Genomic DNA, 16162 nt, shown 5'->3' with positions numbered 1-16162 from the left:
TGGTGAGATTGGAGATTTGTGACCATTCCACAGGACAGGAAGCATCATTGAGAGCCTGGCTGAGATGTCAGGGGATGCCAAAGAGGTAAGCAGGGATCAGGTGCGAAAGACTAAGCATGTGGCATATGGCACGGTTGGGGACCTTCTCTTGCATGTTCTTGTCATCATCCTAATGTCAATAGCTGTTTTTGTCATTGGAGCGCACGTCCTGAGATGGAAGCAATATGAGCCAACTCTCTTCCCAGCAGGGAGACATTTTAAGCCGAATCTGCTCTCCACCAATCGAAAGTTCTCGAGAAAATGTGTGGCAAAGTACGCAGACAGTGCTGACTCGTATCTGATCCATTCATTTCTCCTCCTTCCAGTCTTGCTGGGAAGAGCTTAGTTTTGTTTGTCCTCACAAACCATATAGCTTCATACGGGAACACTTTGTGTTCCCGGTTGATATTGTGAGCGAGTACGATAGCACGTTTCCTGTAAGCAACCAGATTAGTGAATATTTTGGGTTTGTGAGCTCCGTGGTTTCCCACTGCAAATATTCAGCTCTGCTACTGCAGTATGACAGCATCCTTTACGAACACCCATGCCTTACTTATGGATAATTCTAAACTCCTATGGGTACAATTTTTAATTCCATTGAAAATCCATTTTACTCAGGTAGAATGGCACAAAACTTGCATGTAATCTGCACACATCCTCCAGGAAGCTCTGCCATCTCTAAGTTGCATGTAATACACGATACAACGTAAATTCTACATAAGTAGTTAGTTACACATTGTTCCTTAAGGAAGGGCAAGACAAGGGTGTATATGTTTAACACACATGTAATTTTTCCTTGGTAAATATTTCCAGTCCTGGGTTAGTTTACTCCACAGATGTAGAACCTAAAGTCACGGGCCAGCGCTCAGGGAGTAGAGGCAGGCAGATCCCTGAGAGTGTGAGGCCAGCCTACTTTAGATAGAGAATTCCAGGACGTCCAGAACAGCAGAGAGAAACTCTGTCTCAACAAACAAAAACAAAACAACACTACTTTTCATTCTCTTCCTCATTTAAAATATAATTCCTGCGGCTGGAGAGAGAACTCAGCAGTCAGGGGCGCTGGCTGCTCTTTCAGAGGACCATGTTTCAGTTCCCAGCTGCCACATGGTTGTTTGCAACCACCCCAAAACTCCAGTTGTAGGGAATCCAATACCTTCTCCTGGCCCCCCCTGGGTACCAGGGATGCATTCGGTGCTCTTACATATATGCAGGCAAATACTTATACACATCCAAGAAATTGAGACGTCTTAAAAATAAAAATACAACACCCACACAGTTCATGGGCTATGTAAAAAGCAAACAGACAGATGTATATCATAAGCTTGTCTCCTGTTCATTCAGTGTGGCTTTGGTTCCTTTGCCAAAGTTTGGTTTAGTATGCATGCGTATTTAAATCTTGAGGAACGAGATCCGACTCAAAAAGGAGGCACATGCGAAGGAGCAGTCTTTTTCTTGCCTGCCTATGCTGCTGTGTTGGTGAGTAGTAGCTCTGGGTGCTAGAGTCGTGTTGAGAACATGACATTTCTCACTTTTATCCGAGAAGCACAAAGCAGAGAGAGGAATCTCTTGAACTAACCTGAAAAATACTTGGAACTTCAAATCTCATCAGACTGTTGAACCACATCCACTCTAGACTGCTTGTAAGAAATAACAAGGGTTCCTACTATATAAACAACCTCAATCACGTTTTTCAGTTGTTTAAAGCCAATATACTCTTCTCTTGATAAATGATGTAAAAGACCTAAGGCAAATACTATGTGAGTCATTATATACGGTGAATTTGAATACTATCTTAGAATGAATAAAACTGTGGCATATTTTACACAGTTAAGACAGCATATTTTCAGGACACATGTGCAGAGATATATATGTGCATCTCAGTCTGAGAAATGTGCGCAGAGAGCAGTTTCATCATTGTGTGAACCTCAAAGGCTACTTACACAAACTTAGATGGGACGGCTTATTCCATAAGTAGGCTATATGGTATAGCTTATTGCTCCTATGTCACAACGGAGAAGATGGGAGAGTAAACTACTCAGAAGAAATTAAACAATCAAGTGCAGCATACAGGAGATGCACAAGACAGCTGCTGTTGTGACTTGGCCTGCTATTTCAGTATAATCCTTGTAATTTATAAGTATGTCCTATGGACTTAAAGAGATGGCTCAGTGGTTTAGAGCCCACATCTCTCTTCCAGAACACTCGAGTTTGGTTCTCAACACCCATGTTGGGCAGCTAACAACCACCTTTAACCCCGGCTCCAGAGCATCCAATGCCTAGTACCCTGGTACACACGTATACAGACACTCAGACAGACACATAGACACACAGACCCACAGACCCACACACACAGAGACAGAATTACACACACACTTTAAAAAACAGAAATGAATTTAGTTTTTTTTTAAAGGGTACATTATAAAATAAGTGAGTACAGTACAGTGCACTGACAAACCAGTAACATAGTAATTTCTCATCATTATTCAATATCAAGGATATTATCCTGTGACTACTTTCATACAACTGGCAGCGCGGTTCATCCCTGCATACCCACATGAGTGACACAGTGCATTGCAACCATACAATGGCTACAGGGCCACTAGAGGAGAGAAAATGCTCAGCTCCCTTGGGATCTCATGGAGCCACAATCATAATTATATGGCTTCTCCCTGACCAACAAACACCTCTTTAGTTGTTGCAAGGTTACATAAACTCAAGGTTTTAGGGAGACTACAATTAACCATAATGAACTCTGGGAATTGTTATTGGGTAAGCCGAGAGGCAAAAGAGACTAAGGCTTATTTGTTCTCTCATTTTATTGTTTAAAGAAAGGAACGTACGTGCAATCATTCTCGGCTTGAAACATTGGCTGACTGGGGCTGGAGAGATGATTTATTGCCTGACAGCACTTCCTGCTCTCCCAGAGGACCTCGTTCGATTCTCAGCACCCAGAACAGGCGACTCACAACCACCTGTAACCCTAGTTTGCATTCCCTCTTCTGGCCTCTCTGGTCACCTGTACACACGTGGCATACACTTGCACATAAAACATATTTTAAGGAGATTTACTAGAAAGAGAACCAATGTACAACAAATAAGAGGAACAGCTCCTGACTCGGGCCACCATTTTGAATTGGATTCTGTGGGAATCTAGGGACTAATGAATTAATTGATTAACTAACTTAGAATCATAATCTCACTATGTAGCCTAGGCTAGCCTTGAACATCTTTGTGTCTCCATTCCTGAGGGCTGGGATTACAGGCATGCATTACCATACCTGGTTTTAGTTTATTCTCTTAATATGGTACCTTTAGCCACTCTACCCATGCTGTGAATGTATCCTGGAGGCAGATAATTCAGCCCAGAGAAATGGGGATACTGGATGATATACACCCACAATACTTAAACTTCTCTTATCTCTCCCAGAGACAGAATATCTAATGGAAAGCCTTTGGACATTCGTGGACATTTGCCAGCAGCCATGGGTTACTGGGTTCCTGAAAGGAAAGCTGTGTTTGGATGGGAAGGAGAGCGAGAGAAATAACAAGCCAAGACAAAGTTCTCTGATCAAGGCTCAACTTTAATTCTAGGGTCTGATTTTTAAAAGGGGGTGGGACCCATCCCCCACTTATCCCAGGATCTTGTCAGGAAAGCAAGCTCAGCTGCTCAGCAGGTAGCTTCTTGCAGGAAGCTGCAGATGTGGCACACAATAGACTTTACCTAGGTCGGAAGACTCTACCCTAGGTGGGCTAGCAGACTGTGGTAGAAACAGGTCTGATTCAGCCCAATCAAGGCTGGGGAGAAGGGTACAATTCGTATTGGTACTTCTCATGTGAGTGATTATTTAGAAATGGGGAAAAACAGATTTTTTACCAATGGCAGTCTGGTAGTTGTTATTAAAACAAAGCCTGTCTTAGAAAGTCTTAGGTAAGAAAAAATAAAACTGGACTTGGTGTCAAGGGCCTATAATCCCAAACACTTGGCAGGCTGAGGTGAGGGGATTGCAGTTTCGAGGCTAGCCTGGGCTACAGAATGAGTTCAATGCCAACCTGGGCAACTTAGTAAGACCTTGTCTCAAAAGAAGGAGGAGGAGGAGGAGGGAAAAGGAGAGGAGGAGGAAGAAGAGGGGAGACTCACAGAATGAAAATTTAAGATGAGGGCTTGAGGGCTGGAGAGATGGCTCATGGTTAAAAGCACTGGTTGCTCTTCCTGGGTACCTGGATCTAATTGCCAGTACCCACATCACAGCTCACAACTGTCTGTAACCCTAGTGCCAGGGGATCAGACACCCTCACACAGACATACATGGAGGCCAAACACCAAGGCACACAAAAGTAAGTACATCTTTAAAAAAAAAAAAAAAAGAAAACAAAATAGATAGAAAGAGGAAACTTTTCTGAGAGCAAAACCCATAGAAGAATAAATAGAGGTTGCAGGAACCATGGGCATTTCATTATGGATGTTGAAAGAGGACAATCTAGATGGTTCTTCCAACTGTTAAATCCCCAGGCCAGAAAAGGACTCCAGAGTGCACCTTTCTTGAGCCCTTTATTTTACAGCTGACAAAACAGACTGAGAAGTCAAGTGATGGAGGTTACGCTGCTAATTAGCTTCCCAGCCAGAACCCGCATCTTGTAATAGTCTGTCCTCTTCATCACATTTGCTGAGGACTGCTTGTCTGAAGACAACAGGAAAGATGACTTGCCAAGGTCCTGTCCAGGTTAAGTGCATTAGCCAAGAACTAAAATTCTAAGACATCCTTTGGGGGAGGAGCTGAGATGTCTCAGCATGGGAAAGGACCTGAGCTTCATCGCTGGAACTCACATGAATACCTTCAAGTTTCGGAAGAAAGAAAAAAAAAAGCCTAATGCCTCTGAGTTTTTCATTCTCTTATTCTATAACACTAGAAAAGACAGAAAGAAAGCGTGTTGAGTTTGGGAATACATGTTAGACTGATGACTCTGAGGGAAGTAGAGGCTCAAGGGATACTCAGTGAGACTGGGGAGCAAGTGGCTTTCTGGGGATATTTTTCTTTGGAAAGGACATAGAGAGTTCACCTAAGTTTCACACAAAACTAGAAACCCAGGCTTTCTTTTTTTTTCCCTCTCCTTTCCTTTCCTTTCCTTTCCTTTCCTTTCCTTTCCTTTCCTTTCCTTTCCTTTCCTTTCCTTTCCTTTCCTCTCCTCTCCTCTCCTCTCCTCTCCTCTCCTCTCCTCTCCTCTCCTCTCCTCTCCTCTCCTCTCCTCTTCTTTTCTTTTCTTTTCTTCCTCCCTTCCTTCCTCTCTTCTTTCCTTTCTTTCTTTCTTTCTTTCTTTCTTTCTTTCTTTCTTTCTTTCTTTCTTTCTTTCTTTTTTGAGACAGGGTTTCTCTGTGTAACAGTCCTAGCTGTCCTGGAGCCCCAATCCAACCACTCAGGAGGCAGAGGCAGGCCAAACTCTGTGAGACCATGGACAGCCTGGTCTACAAATGAAACTCCAAGTCAGTCAGGACTACACACTGAGACACTGCCTAAAATAATTAAAAAAAAAAAAAAACAAAAAACCTTGCTTTCTGATTCTAGTCTACTCTCAGGTAAAGAGGTTAATCTAAGAAGAGCCTGAGGTTCCTGATATAAATATGCTCTTCTAATAACAGAGGCATGGAGAGGGAGCAGTGCTGGAGAACTTTCTAGAAATGACCTGAGATCAGCTAACAACCTGCAACACTTCCTGAACATGCATAGGATTCTAATGAAGCCCTGAACATGAATTCCAGCAGGGTCTAGCATGGCCAGATCTAGTCGCCCTTAGCTCTACAGTTCTTGCTCCTTCCAGTCCTAAATAAATATATATGCTTGAAACTCAGGCCCATCCTGCCCTAGAATCAGGAATGGTATGGTAGTTTGGATAAGAATGGCCCACATAAGTCCATATATTTGAATGCTTAGTTACCAGGGAGTGGCATTATTTGAAAGGACTAAAAGGATTAGGGCATGTGTCCTTGTTGGAGGGAGTGGGTTTTGAGGTCTCAAATGCTCATGCCAAGCCTAGAGTCAGGCTCTCTCTCTCTCTCTCTCTCTCTCTCTCAGGATGTAGCTCTCAGCAACATCTCCAGCACTGGCCTGCATGCCGCCATGCTCCTCGCCATGATGAGAATGGACTAAGGCACTGAAACCATAAACCAGCTCCCAATTAAATGTTTCATTTTTATAAGAGTTGCCTTGATCATCGTGTCTGTCCTGGCTAGTTTTGTGTGTCAATTTGACACAAGCTGGAGTTATCATAGAGAAAGGAGCCTCCCTTGAGGAAATGCCTCCATGCTGTAAGGCATTTTCTCAATTAGTGATCAAGGGTGGGAGGGCCCATTGTGGCTGATGCCATCCCTGTGCTGGGAGTCTTGGGTTCTATAAGAAAGCAAACTGAGCAAGCCAGGGAAAGCAAGCTAGTAAGCAGCATCCCTCCATGGCCTCTGCATCAGCTCCTGCTTTCTGACCTGCTTGATTTCCAGTCCTGACTTCCTTTGGTGATGGACATCAACATGGAAGTGTAAGTTGAATAAACCCTTCCTCCCCATCTTGTTTCTTGGTCATAATGTTTTGTGCAGGAATAGAAACTCTGACCTAAGACAGTGTCTCTTCACAGAAACTAAGACAGAAGGGAAGAGAGTGAATGTCAGGTAGGTGGGGTGGATTCTTCCAAAGCAGCCAAAGTAAGAGCTCTTGGCTCAGTGATGGTATATGGGCATTAGTTCTGTAGACCAGTAGTCATTGTGAGGAAACCAAGTGACTAACTCCATAGCAAGAACAAGAGCTGGGCACTACACAGAGAAAGGGTATGGGAAATACTTGGGAACACGCAGCTTTTTTCCTGAAAGTTTAGTTCCAATGTGTACTTTGTTTCCTCTTGAATGGCCTTCATAGGTGCTTTTCTTTAGCTATACTCAGCCTATGAGGGAAGAAATGGTCCCCACTTCATTTAAAGCAGGATCGTGCAGTGTTGGGTCCTTGCCTCGGCCGGGGTCTAAGAAGCAGTATAATGAAATAGTTCCAGTGACACACAGAAATGTGCACAATGGCTTATGTAGAAATCTTATCACCAATATACTTGATAGAATTCAAAGTATTGTGATGACATAACAGAATTTAGCCAGTCCAAATAATCTAAGGACTAGAATCTGAGGATTTTAAGATTAAAAATATCTCTATGTGGCGGTTACTGTTTTCAACATTTGTGCAAAAATATTTAATTGCCATTTGTTATATAAAAAAATAAAGCTGCATGATGCAAACCCAGCATATGAAAATCACTTGTCAAGTTGGATGTAGTGGCTCTTATCTGTAACTCTAGCGACTCGGGAAACTGAAGCAGGAGAACTGCTCTGAGTTCCAGGCCAGTTTTGGTTACAGAATAAGACCCTTTCTTAAAACAAACATCATATATAAACAATATGCACTACCAGTAAACTATCTGAGAAGAAAATTAAGAAAACAATACCATCTATGACAGCCGTCAAAAAAGGAAAAAAAATGGGAACACTAACTAGGGAAATAAAATAAAATTTGGGTACACTACAAAATCATAAATAACTGATGAAAGAAATTAAGAAAGACACAATTAAATGGAAAGACATTCATGTGTTTATTTTGGAAAAATTACTACTGCTAAACTATCTACACTACTGAAAATGATGTACAGCTTTAATGCATCCTTTAAAAGCCCAAATGGCTTTCCTTACAAAGTAGATACACAAAAGTCCTAAAACTCATAATTCCTATGGAACCACAAAATCTCTACATAGTCAAAAAAACACTCCAGAGAGAAAAAGGCAGAGAGAGACAGAGACAGAGAGACAGAGCAAAGATGATTCTGGGAAAAGTGTATTCCACATTCAAAAAGAATGAAATTAGATTTGCACAAAAATCAATCCCAACTGAGATGGACATGTGATAACTCAAACTCCACAAACTTGTAGAAGGAAGCATGTGGAATCTCCACGATGCTGGGCTTGGCAGTGACTCCTCAGATATAGCACAAAGCAGCAAGCAACAAAGGCAAGGCTAGACAAGCAGGATTGCACTGAGCTAAAAGCCATCGATTCAGAGAAGAAGTCAATCAACAAAGCAGAGAAACCAACCCGCAGAAACGGGAGAAAACATTGCAAGTCAGACGGAGCAGACATCCAAAACAGGCAGTGGACTCCTCCTGCAAGTCAGTGGAGAAACCCCAGACAAACCAGTAAAACTGGACCAAGGAAGAAACACTTTTCTAAAGATATGCAAACGGCCAACGGTTCTATGAAAGACGCCCCAAACTGCTAATTTTTAGGAATATTCAGATGAAAACTACGCACGTGTTAGTGTGGACGCTATTGGACATCAGAAAGCAGCTGGGACAGTAGCACTCCTGTAAGCCCAGCACTTGAGAGGTGGACAGAGACGATCATGGGTTTAACTTATCCTCAGTTTCACCGGGAGTTTGAGGACACTCTTGGCTACATTAGACTCTGTCTCAAAAACAAACAAACAAACAAACAAAAACCAAACTGTAAGTGGGTGAAGTCATTGATCAGTGTGGATACTTAAAACACTCAAAACAATCACATGACCCAATTACTCTATCCAAAGCCTGCACTCCAAAAGCTTTCTATCCTACTCAGGCATCTGCGCATCCATGTTTATTGCTATTCGCAACAGCAAGAGAATGGTGACAGCTTAGATACACAAAACAGAGGAATGGATGATGAAAACACGGTATTTAGACAAATGTAGCCACTGAGAGAATCCGAAATTATGAGATTTGCAAGAATGACGGATGGAACTTGAAAGCATTTTATTAAGGAAATCTAGGATCAGAAAGACAAGTGACATACGTTCTTCACCATGTGTGGATCCTGTAACTGCTTCTCAATGTTAAACATGAATACGTGGGAGGGAATGTGGCCGGAGGCCAGGAAACTAGAAAGGGGGGAAGGAGGCTTTCAGGGAGGGACGGAGAAAGCAACGGGGCACATGTGGTATGAACATGGAAGGAGCCGCCAAAGGGTTCATCAGAGAGGAAGGAACAAGCAGAAGGGGAACAGGAAGAACGTGGGAGGGAAACGCTAGAAGAAAACCTGCTACTGTGTAAATAAAATAAATAAATAAACCCACTAAAAACCGTAAAAAACAACCAACCCACCAGACACAGAGACTGAAAAAAGGAACAGGTGTTTGCAAGGATTTGGAGAAATGGGAACCCTTGTTTGTCAAGTTGATTACATCTGGAATTAGCAAAAGTACAAGCAGCTGGGCACACCTATGAAGGATTTAAAAAAAAAATCATTTGATGTGGGAAGACCCTACTTTTAATCTGGATCTTTGGAGGTGGGAAGATCCACCTTTAATGTGGGTCACACCTTTCTGCGAGCAGCCTAGAAGACATGGAAGAAGGAAGCTTGCTCTCTTTGCTTTTCCTTGCTCTTGTTGGCAAGTCCATTCCTTCACTGGCATTACAGCCTACTTCTTTGGAATTCTGGGGCATATTGAAGACCAGTTAAGACATCCAGCCTTGTAGACTGAACAACTAGTGGATTCTGGAACCTTCCACTGGGAGACAGTCATTGTTGGACCAGCTGGATCACAGCCTGCAAGCCATTCTAATAAATGCCCTTTATGTGTGTGTGTGTGTGTGTGTGTGTTCTGTTTTCCATATTAATTGCACCATTTTGCATTTAAACCAACATGGTTCACAGTAGCCAAGATATGACGAGCATGTAAACAGATAATGCAAATATATCGATTGCTATCGCATATGACATAGATGAACCTTGGGCTTACACTGTGTTAAGTCAAATAAGCCAGTCGTAGAGCAGGAATGCTGCATGCTTCTGCTTATATAAGGCACATGGAGACAGTCAAACTGATAGAAGCACAGCGGGTGGTTGGCAGGAGCTAGGGGAGGGTACAGCGGAGCTGTTGTACATTGTGTATACATTGTATTAGCTGCCAGATGAGATCAAGGGATCCCTTGCACAACATTGTACCTATAGCTAACAGTGCTGTGCTATGCAGTTAACAGTTCAGCTCTCATGTTAAATGCTCTTACTGTGATTTAAAAAAAAACAAACCACTGAATAGGGGGCTAGAGAGATGGTTTAATGGTTAAGAACATTTGCTGCTCCTGCAGAGGACTGGAGTCTGCCTCCTAGAATCAACATCCAGCAAACCATCTGTAATTCCAGCTCCAGGGACTCCAATGCCTCCGGCTCTTGTAGACAACTACACTTGCGTGCACATATCCACAGGCAGACACACACACCTACATTTTTTTTCAAATAACCTAATACATCAAATATTTCATCACAGATAGTTATAACAGAAGACATATGGATGGCGCTGAAGGAGCCAACCAGGAAGTTCAGGCGGATCCTGATGTGGTTCTGTTACAGCCTGGTTCTGTGCCTTTCAGGGGGTTTCTAAGTCCTCCATCATTTGCCTATTGTGAGATGGTAAAACTGGAGTAGGACTAGACAGTGGCTAATGTGTTTAGCTTGCGCTGCCTCTCAGGTTCCCTCTGAAGCCATGTCTACACCACCGCAGCCTGTGCCTTCCAAGGTTCCTCAGTCTAAATTCACTTCGCTGTTCTTTCCTTAACAAATCAATGGCTCTCTTTGAACTTTGCCCCTTTTAGTTTTTATCTACGAATGCCGTTCTTTCGTCATCCATGGGATCAGTACACTTACCTGCCGTACTGACCGTACTGACCATCTCTTGAAAACGTTATCGGATTTAGGCTGTGTAGATAAGAACCCTGAGGCTCACAAGGCGGAGTCTGGATAAAGCCAACTGGATAAAGCCAACTGCTTCATTTTGGTCGGCACTAAACCTAGCTCAGTTTGACATGACATGCTTTCTCAAGACCCACTGCTCTGTTTCGGTCTTTTGTTCTGAGGCAGTCAGGCAACAAGGTCCAGGCTGGCTTGTTAACTCCACCTCTTGAGTGTGCCCCTGTTGATGAAAATGAAAATAGACACATTTGCTCTGGGAGTGCCAGTTGTTCCTTCAGTAATTATTTATTTCAGCTGTACTGCAGTGAGGACAGAAGACATGGGTTTTTCATTCTCTGCATTGTTTTCCCTTCAGCCACTTTTAATAGTAATGCTTTCCTCTAGAATCTGTAGGTTTCTCAGAAGCTACAAACACAAATGTCTCCAATAGTCGGTCGGATAAAGACAATGAATAAAAAGTCTATGCCCAGTGGTGGCTGAGCAAGAAGGCTCAGGTGCCCCAGGTTTTCCAGATAGACACCTAGACTTCTCTTCCTTCCTTCCTTCCTTCCTTCCTTCCTTCCTTCCTTCCTTTCTTCCTTCCTTCCTTCCTTTCTTCCTTCCTTTCTTTTTTTTTTTCAGACGAGGAAGGATTAATTTCGGTCTATGGTTTTGGAGGTTTCAGTTATCTTTGTCTTCATTGATTCTTGGCCTGAGTGAAGCCAAGCATTGTGGTAGTGGGAGCATCATGGAAAAGGCAGGTTGACTCATAATGGACAGAAAGAAGAAAGAGCCAAACAACAAAACAACAAAACCAACAACAAAATACCTACATACAAAAAAAAAAAAATCTCTTGATTTACTTAATTTTGTTATCTAGTTAACCTACAGCTTTTTAAATTACAAAACTACCATGTGGGCTAAACAGTAGATTTTGCTGACTCAATTAATTTGGACCGGTCTTTCAAAGCTCTCTGTGAACCCAGGGTTATCAGGTTGAACACCTCTATTATGAAGATGTCCACCATACATCTGCACTTGTACTTCTAATCCACGGGCACTCATAAAAATTTTTTTGTTTTTGTTCCTCATGCCTAGTTCGGTTGTTCACTTCATGTTGGTTTGAATGCCACACCCTCTTAACTATTTCTTTACTCTCTTTTTTTCTAGATTTGGGTAAATGCAAAAGCCTAAGGGTAAGGAGATCGTGCCTGCAATATCACAGGAAAAAAGATTCTGTTCATGCTGACACGTGACTGAAGAAAATTTCGGTGCTGTGAACGAAAAAACTAGGAATTCTGTTTAGAATTGCATGGTTTCTGGTGTCTGCCAGGACAAAAAAAGAAAGAAAGAAAAAAAAAAAGAAGAAGAAAAGAAAATCGGTCCGTGCCGGAAGGAAAAGCCCTGCTGAGAGGATACACACAGAGACAGCCAGCGCCAAAGAGATCGCTTCTTTCCCCCCACTAGAAGCAGCTATAAAATAGCATATGCATCCTTTTTCTGAGTGATTACTGCCCATTTACCGACGAATACTAGGTCTACTTTGCCGTTTTCATTTGTTACTGGGAGAGCACAGTATTGAACTGACCTAGCCTCATGATCTCGTCCAATGCCTTGTTACTCCTGTTTTTTCCTCACCTCCTCAGAATCGATAATGTCCAATCCAGAACCGATCTCAGCTCTCCCCAGACCCTCCTCAGATTCTTTTGGCGGGAATATAAACCTTACAAAGGGGTTTCCTCTTCCATCCCCCATCCTTTTTTCCTCTGATGTGCCTTCCTCCCGATCTACTAGTAAATCTGGCTTTGTCCGACTGCAGGTTTTTTTCCCCTCTGGTGATCTTTGGCTGATTTGGCTTTGACAGGGGACTGGTTAGTATCAGAATCTCTAATCAGATCGCTCTCTGCTAAATGTGCCCTGGCGCTGTAGAGATTTACAATCCCTAGTAGCCCAAACCAGAAACAAATCCTTTCTGCAATTGTTCCATCAGCCCCCTCCCAACCCCAATATCCTCTTAAAGCCGGCTTTAATCATTTTTATCTGGGTCACACTCTAGAGCTTTCATTTTAAAAAGGTTTCACTTTTGAATCCCCGGGTCCCTATTAAAATGCAGCAGATGGGAAAGTGTGGGGCTTTGACCTTGTCAAAAGCAAGGATTTCAAAAAAAAAAAAAAAAATGCCCTAGCTCAATCGCAAAGAGGGCATCACACAACAAAAGCTTTTTCAAGGAAGCCAGTTTTTTGTCCTTGCTTCTCCCGGTGTCCCCGAGGCACAGGTACGGAGGCGAGGAGAACGCATCCTTGCTCTCCCGGGGGTCACACCCTAAGCCCTTCCAGCCCTTTGGAAGGCTCGGGACCCTGCCCTGCGCGGCTCTGGATCTCCGTCTTGTGTCGCGAGCGGCCTTTCCCGGGTGGCCGGAGCCGAGGAGCAGCAGCAGCAGCAGCAGCAGCAGCATCGGCCTCCGACCGGGACCCGCCCCCGGGCCGCGGCGCCCACGCCCAGCGCGGTCCGCTGCCCCAGCGCAGTGCAGCAGAGAGCACACTCCAGCCCGGGGCCGGGTCGGGCCGGGCCGGCGCACGCGCATCGGGACCCGCGCCCTCCGCGGCGGGAGGGGCTGAGGGGGCGTCCCGGGGGCTCGGAGGGAAGAAGAGGAGGTGGCGGCGGTGGCGGTGGCGCCGCGTCGCCCTCATCCGGGCTCGCGCTCGCCCTCGCGCTCGCCCTCCGCCTTGCCGAGCCCCGCGAGGCTGAAACGCTTTCTCCCAGCATGCAGCGGGAGGAGGGATTTAACACCAAGATGGCGGACGGCCCGGATGAGTACGAGACCGAAACGGGCTGCGTGCCCCTTCTCCACCCGGAGGTGAGGGACGGCGCCCAGCGCCTTCCCCGGACCCTGCGGTCCCGCGGCCTCGCTCCCTCAGCCTCGCCCGGGGCGGCGTCCGAGGCGTCCGGCGCGGTGACCTGTGGCGGGACCCCGGGGGAGGCTGAAGAAAGCGAGTCCAGGCCCGAGCGCGGCGGCGAGCGAGCGGATAACGGGGGAGGAGATAGCGGGGCGGGCCCGGCCGGGGCGGGCTCTGGGACGCCGTCCCTGGCGGTGCCTGGAGGACAGAGGTGGGGATGGCGATGGTCCTGTGGTGTCGCCGCGCTGCCTGCGGGTCCAGGGGCGACGGGGGCCTGCTGACACTTTGGAACCTCGGCCGGAGCCCCTGGTCTCGCTCCAAGCCTCCCCAGGCAGGGGAGGAAGCCGATCTGCTTTTTGGTTTTTCTCTCTCCTCGTCCCCTCTTTCTTGGTGGCGGACGACACGACCCTTCCCATCAGTTCATTCGTTCCCCCCGGGGATCGTAGTTTTCCTGGGCAAAGTGATGGCCTTCCAGATTATGCCATAGCAACCAGCTCGCCGCGGCGAATTTCGGGGTGTGTTTGCCCTTAGGCTATTAAAAAGAAAAGAAAAGAAAACCCAACAAAAAACAAAAAGAGAGAGGGTCTGAACTTTGGCGAATAAACCCACGCACCCATTAGCTTGTCACAAAGTAGCGCTGTTTGGGGACTGTCAGGGAGGGTAGACAGCGCAACACGTTTCCTACCGTTTTTTCTTTTGTATCTCCTGGACGGGAACAGTTTTCTGTGCCGGAGCCGTCAAGTTCTGCCCGTTGTTTACCTCCCAGTTTGTAGCTGAGTTTGTGTTTAGTGAAGGCCTGGAAGCATTTCTTTGTGTATCCAGGTTTGTTATTATTATTATTAGTGCACGGTGAGATGCGGGGAGGGCAGGAAAGTGTAGCGCTGCTGCCTGCAGAAACTCAGGTTTTGAGGTTGAGAATGGTGCCCAGATCCGTGGTGTTCACCACAAGGTGAATAAACGTGGTTACTTTGCATTTGATTGATTTTATTTCTTCCTGGCTTTTGTGTCTTGCTTTTTGTTTGTTTGTTTGTTTGTTTTAAATTGTGAATACAAAGGACCACTTTCGTATTAATACCCCATTATCTCTTAACTTGATCATACACACACACACAAACTGAGACAGTTTCTTAGAAATATATGCTGAGAGAAGTCTCATTAGAAAAGGCTGTTTTGGGTTTCTGACACAGCTATGCAGTAAGAAGAAACTTTCTGAAAAATTAAAGTGGCAATAAACTTAGAATCGGCACTAGAGAGATTTCTTTTGGTTTACACCACCAAGGTCCTAAAAATATGTCCAGAAAGTTTTCAGATGTTGTGTTGTAATTGGGGCTAAGGAATATTTCTGCTCATCGGTTCCTGTGGGTATATTTCAAGCACTTAAAAGTGTCTTATTATTTTAGTGTACTGTGGCACTCAGTGGATGTTTGGAGGTGGAGGGAGACGGATTAGGAGTCCAAAGCTATCTTTGAGCGTTATAATGAGTTGGAGGCCAGCTTGTGGCTCAGTGAGACCAAACTATACACAAAACAAAACAAAAAAAACCTTTCCTCTTTGTAAAAGTGTATGCTGTTTGTTGCCCTAAACAGAATTTTGCAGGGTGTGGTCATTCACACCCAGTACTTGCGAGTCAGGAATGTCTCTGGGTTTGAAGTTAGACTAATCCACATAGCAAGTTCCAGGCCAGCCAGGGCTGCATAGGGGCACTGTGTCTCAAAACAGTTGTTGTTTTTCTTAACCTATTAGTAAATCTAGAGATTGCTTGGCATATAGAGAGCTTGAACTTAAGGTGTCATCAGTCTGTTATTTAACAGATGGTATCTTACTAGAAAATCAACTTCCCTATTGCTCAGAGTTGAAATTGGTAAGATAGAGATTTCTTTTACCAAGTAAGCACTAGGTCTAGTAAGTAAGTTCTGGAACGTTGGGGACTGGCTGGAATAGTCATCATTTTCTGTGGTTAGTTAATTGCTCCTGCGGTAGACCTGATTTATTCCTTACAGTGTGTTAGGAGCAGAACAGGGCATGCTGTTTGTCTAGAGTGTGTGAAGTTGGGATGATGATGATGATAATGATGCTGCTTAACTAATGGCCCATTAAGGAGCTAATGGAGAGCCCAGGCTTTTGTGTCAGACTGACTGGGTTACCTTTCTGTCTCAGCTTCTGTTTTATTTATCTCCATCCCTTCCTGCTCTTCTTCTTTCTCTCCCAGGCGTGGTGTCTTGTAGCCTTCAACTCCCTTTGTATCTGAGAATGACCTTGAATTTCTAATTCTCTTACCTTGGATCAGCTATGTGCCACAACACCCAGTTTATGCAGTGCTGGGGTTTGAACCCAGAGCTTTGTGTATACTAGGCAAGCCCCTGTTACCAGCACCTCATCCCTAGTCCTGGATTCTAATTTGGAATCCTCACTAATTAAATGATAGAAAGTAAAAACTTCTTAAAGCTTTTTTTCTATTTCTTCATCAGAAACTATCGATGTTTCCAGACTTTGTTTAACCGTA

At 44.5% G+C, this 16162-nt stretch overlaps 1 protein-coding gene across 1 annotated transcript in view; it reads left to right on the top strand.

Moving 5' to 3' along the window:
* Positions 1-13425: 13425 nt before the first annotated feature.
* Positions 13426-16162, top strand: part of Zdhhc17 (zDHHC palmitoyltransferase 17) — a 62067-nt gene continuing 59330 nt past the window's right edge. The window contains exon 1 of the mRNA XM_085843148.1: positions 13426-13619. Within this exon, the coding sequence (XP_085699274.1) occupies positions 13527-13619 (93 nt within the window). The 5' untranslated portion in view covers positions 13426-13526. The remainder of the gene's footprint in view (positions 13620-16162) is intronic.

Source organism: Mus caroli, unplaced genomic scaffold (genome assembly GCF_978045245.1).
Source record: "Mus caroli unplaced genomic scaffold, Mus_caroli_1 scaffold_9, whole genome shotgun sequence".
Lineage (NCBI taxonomy): Eukaryota > Metazoa > Chordata > Mammalia > Rodentia > Muridae > Mus > Mus caroli.
This window is presented reverse-complemented; position numbering and strand designations above follow the sequence as displayed.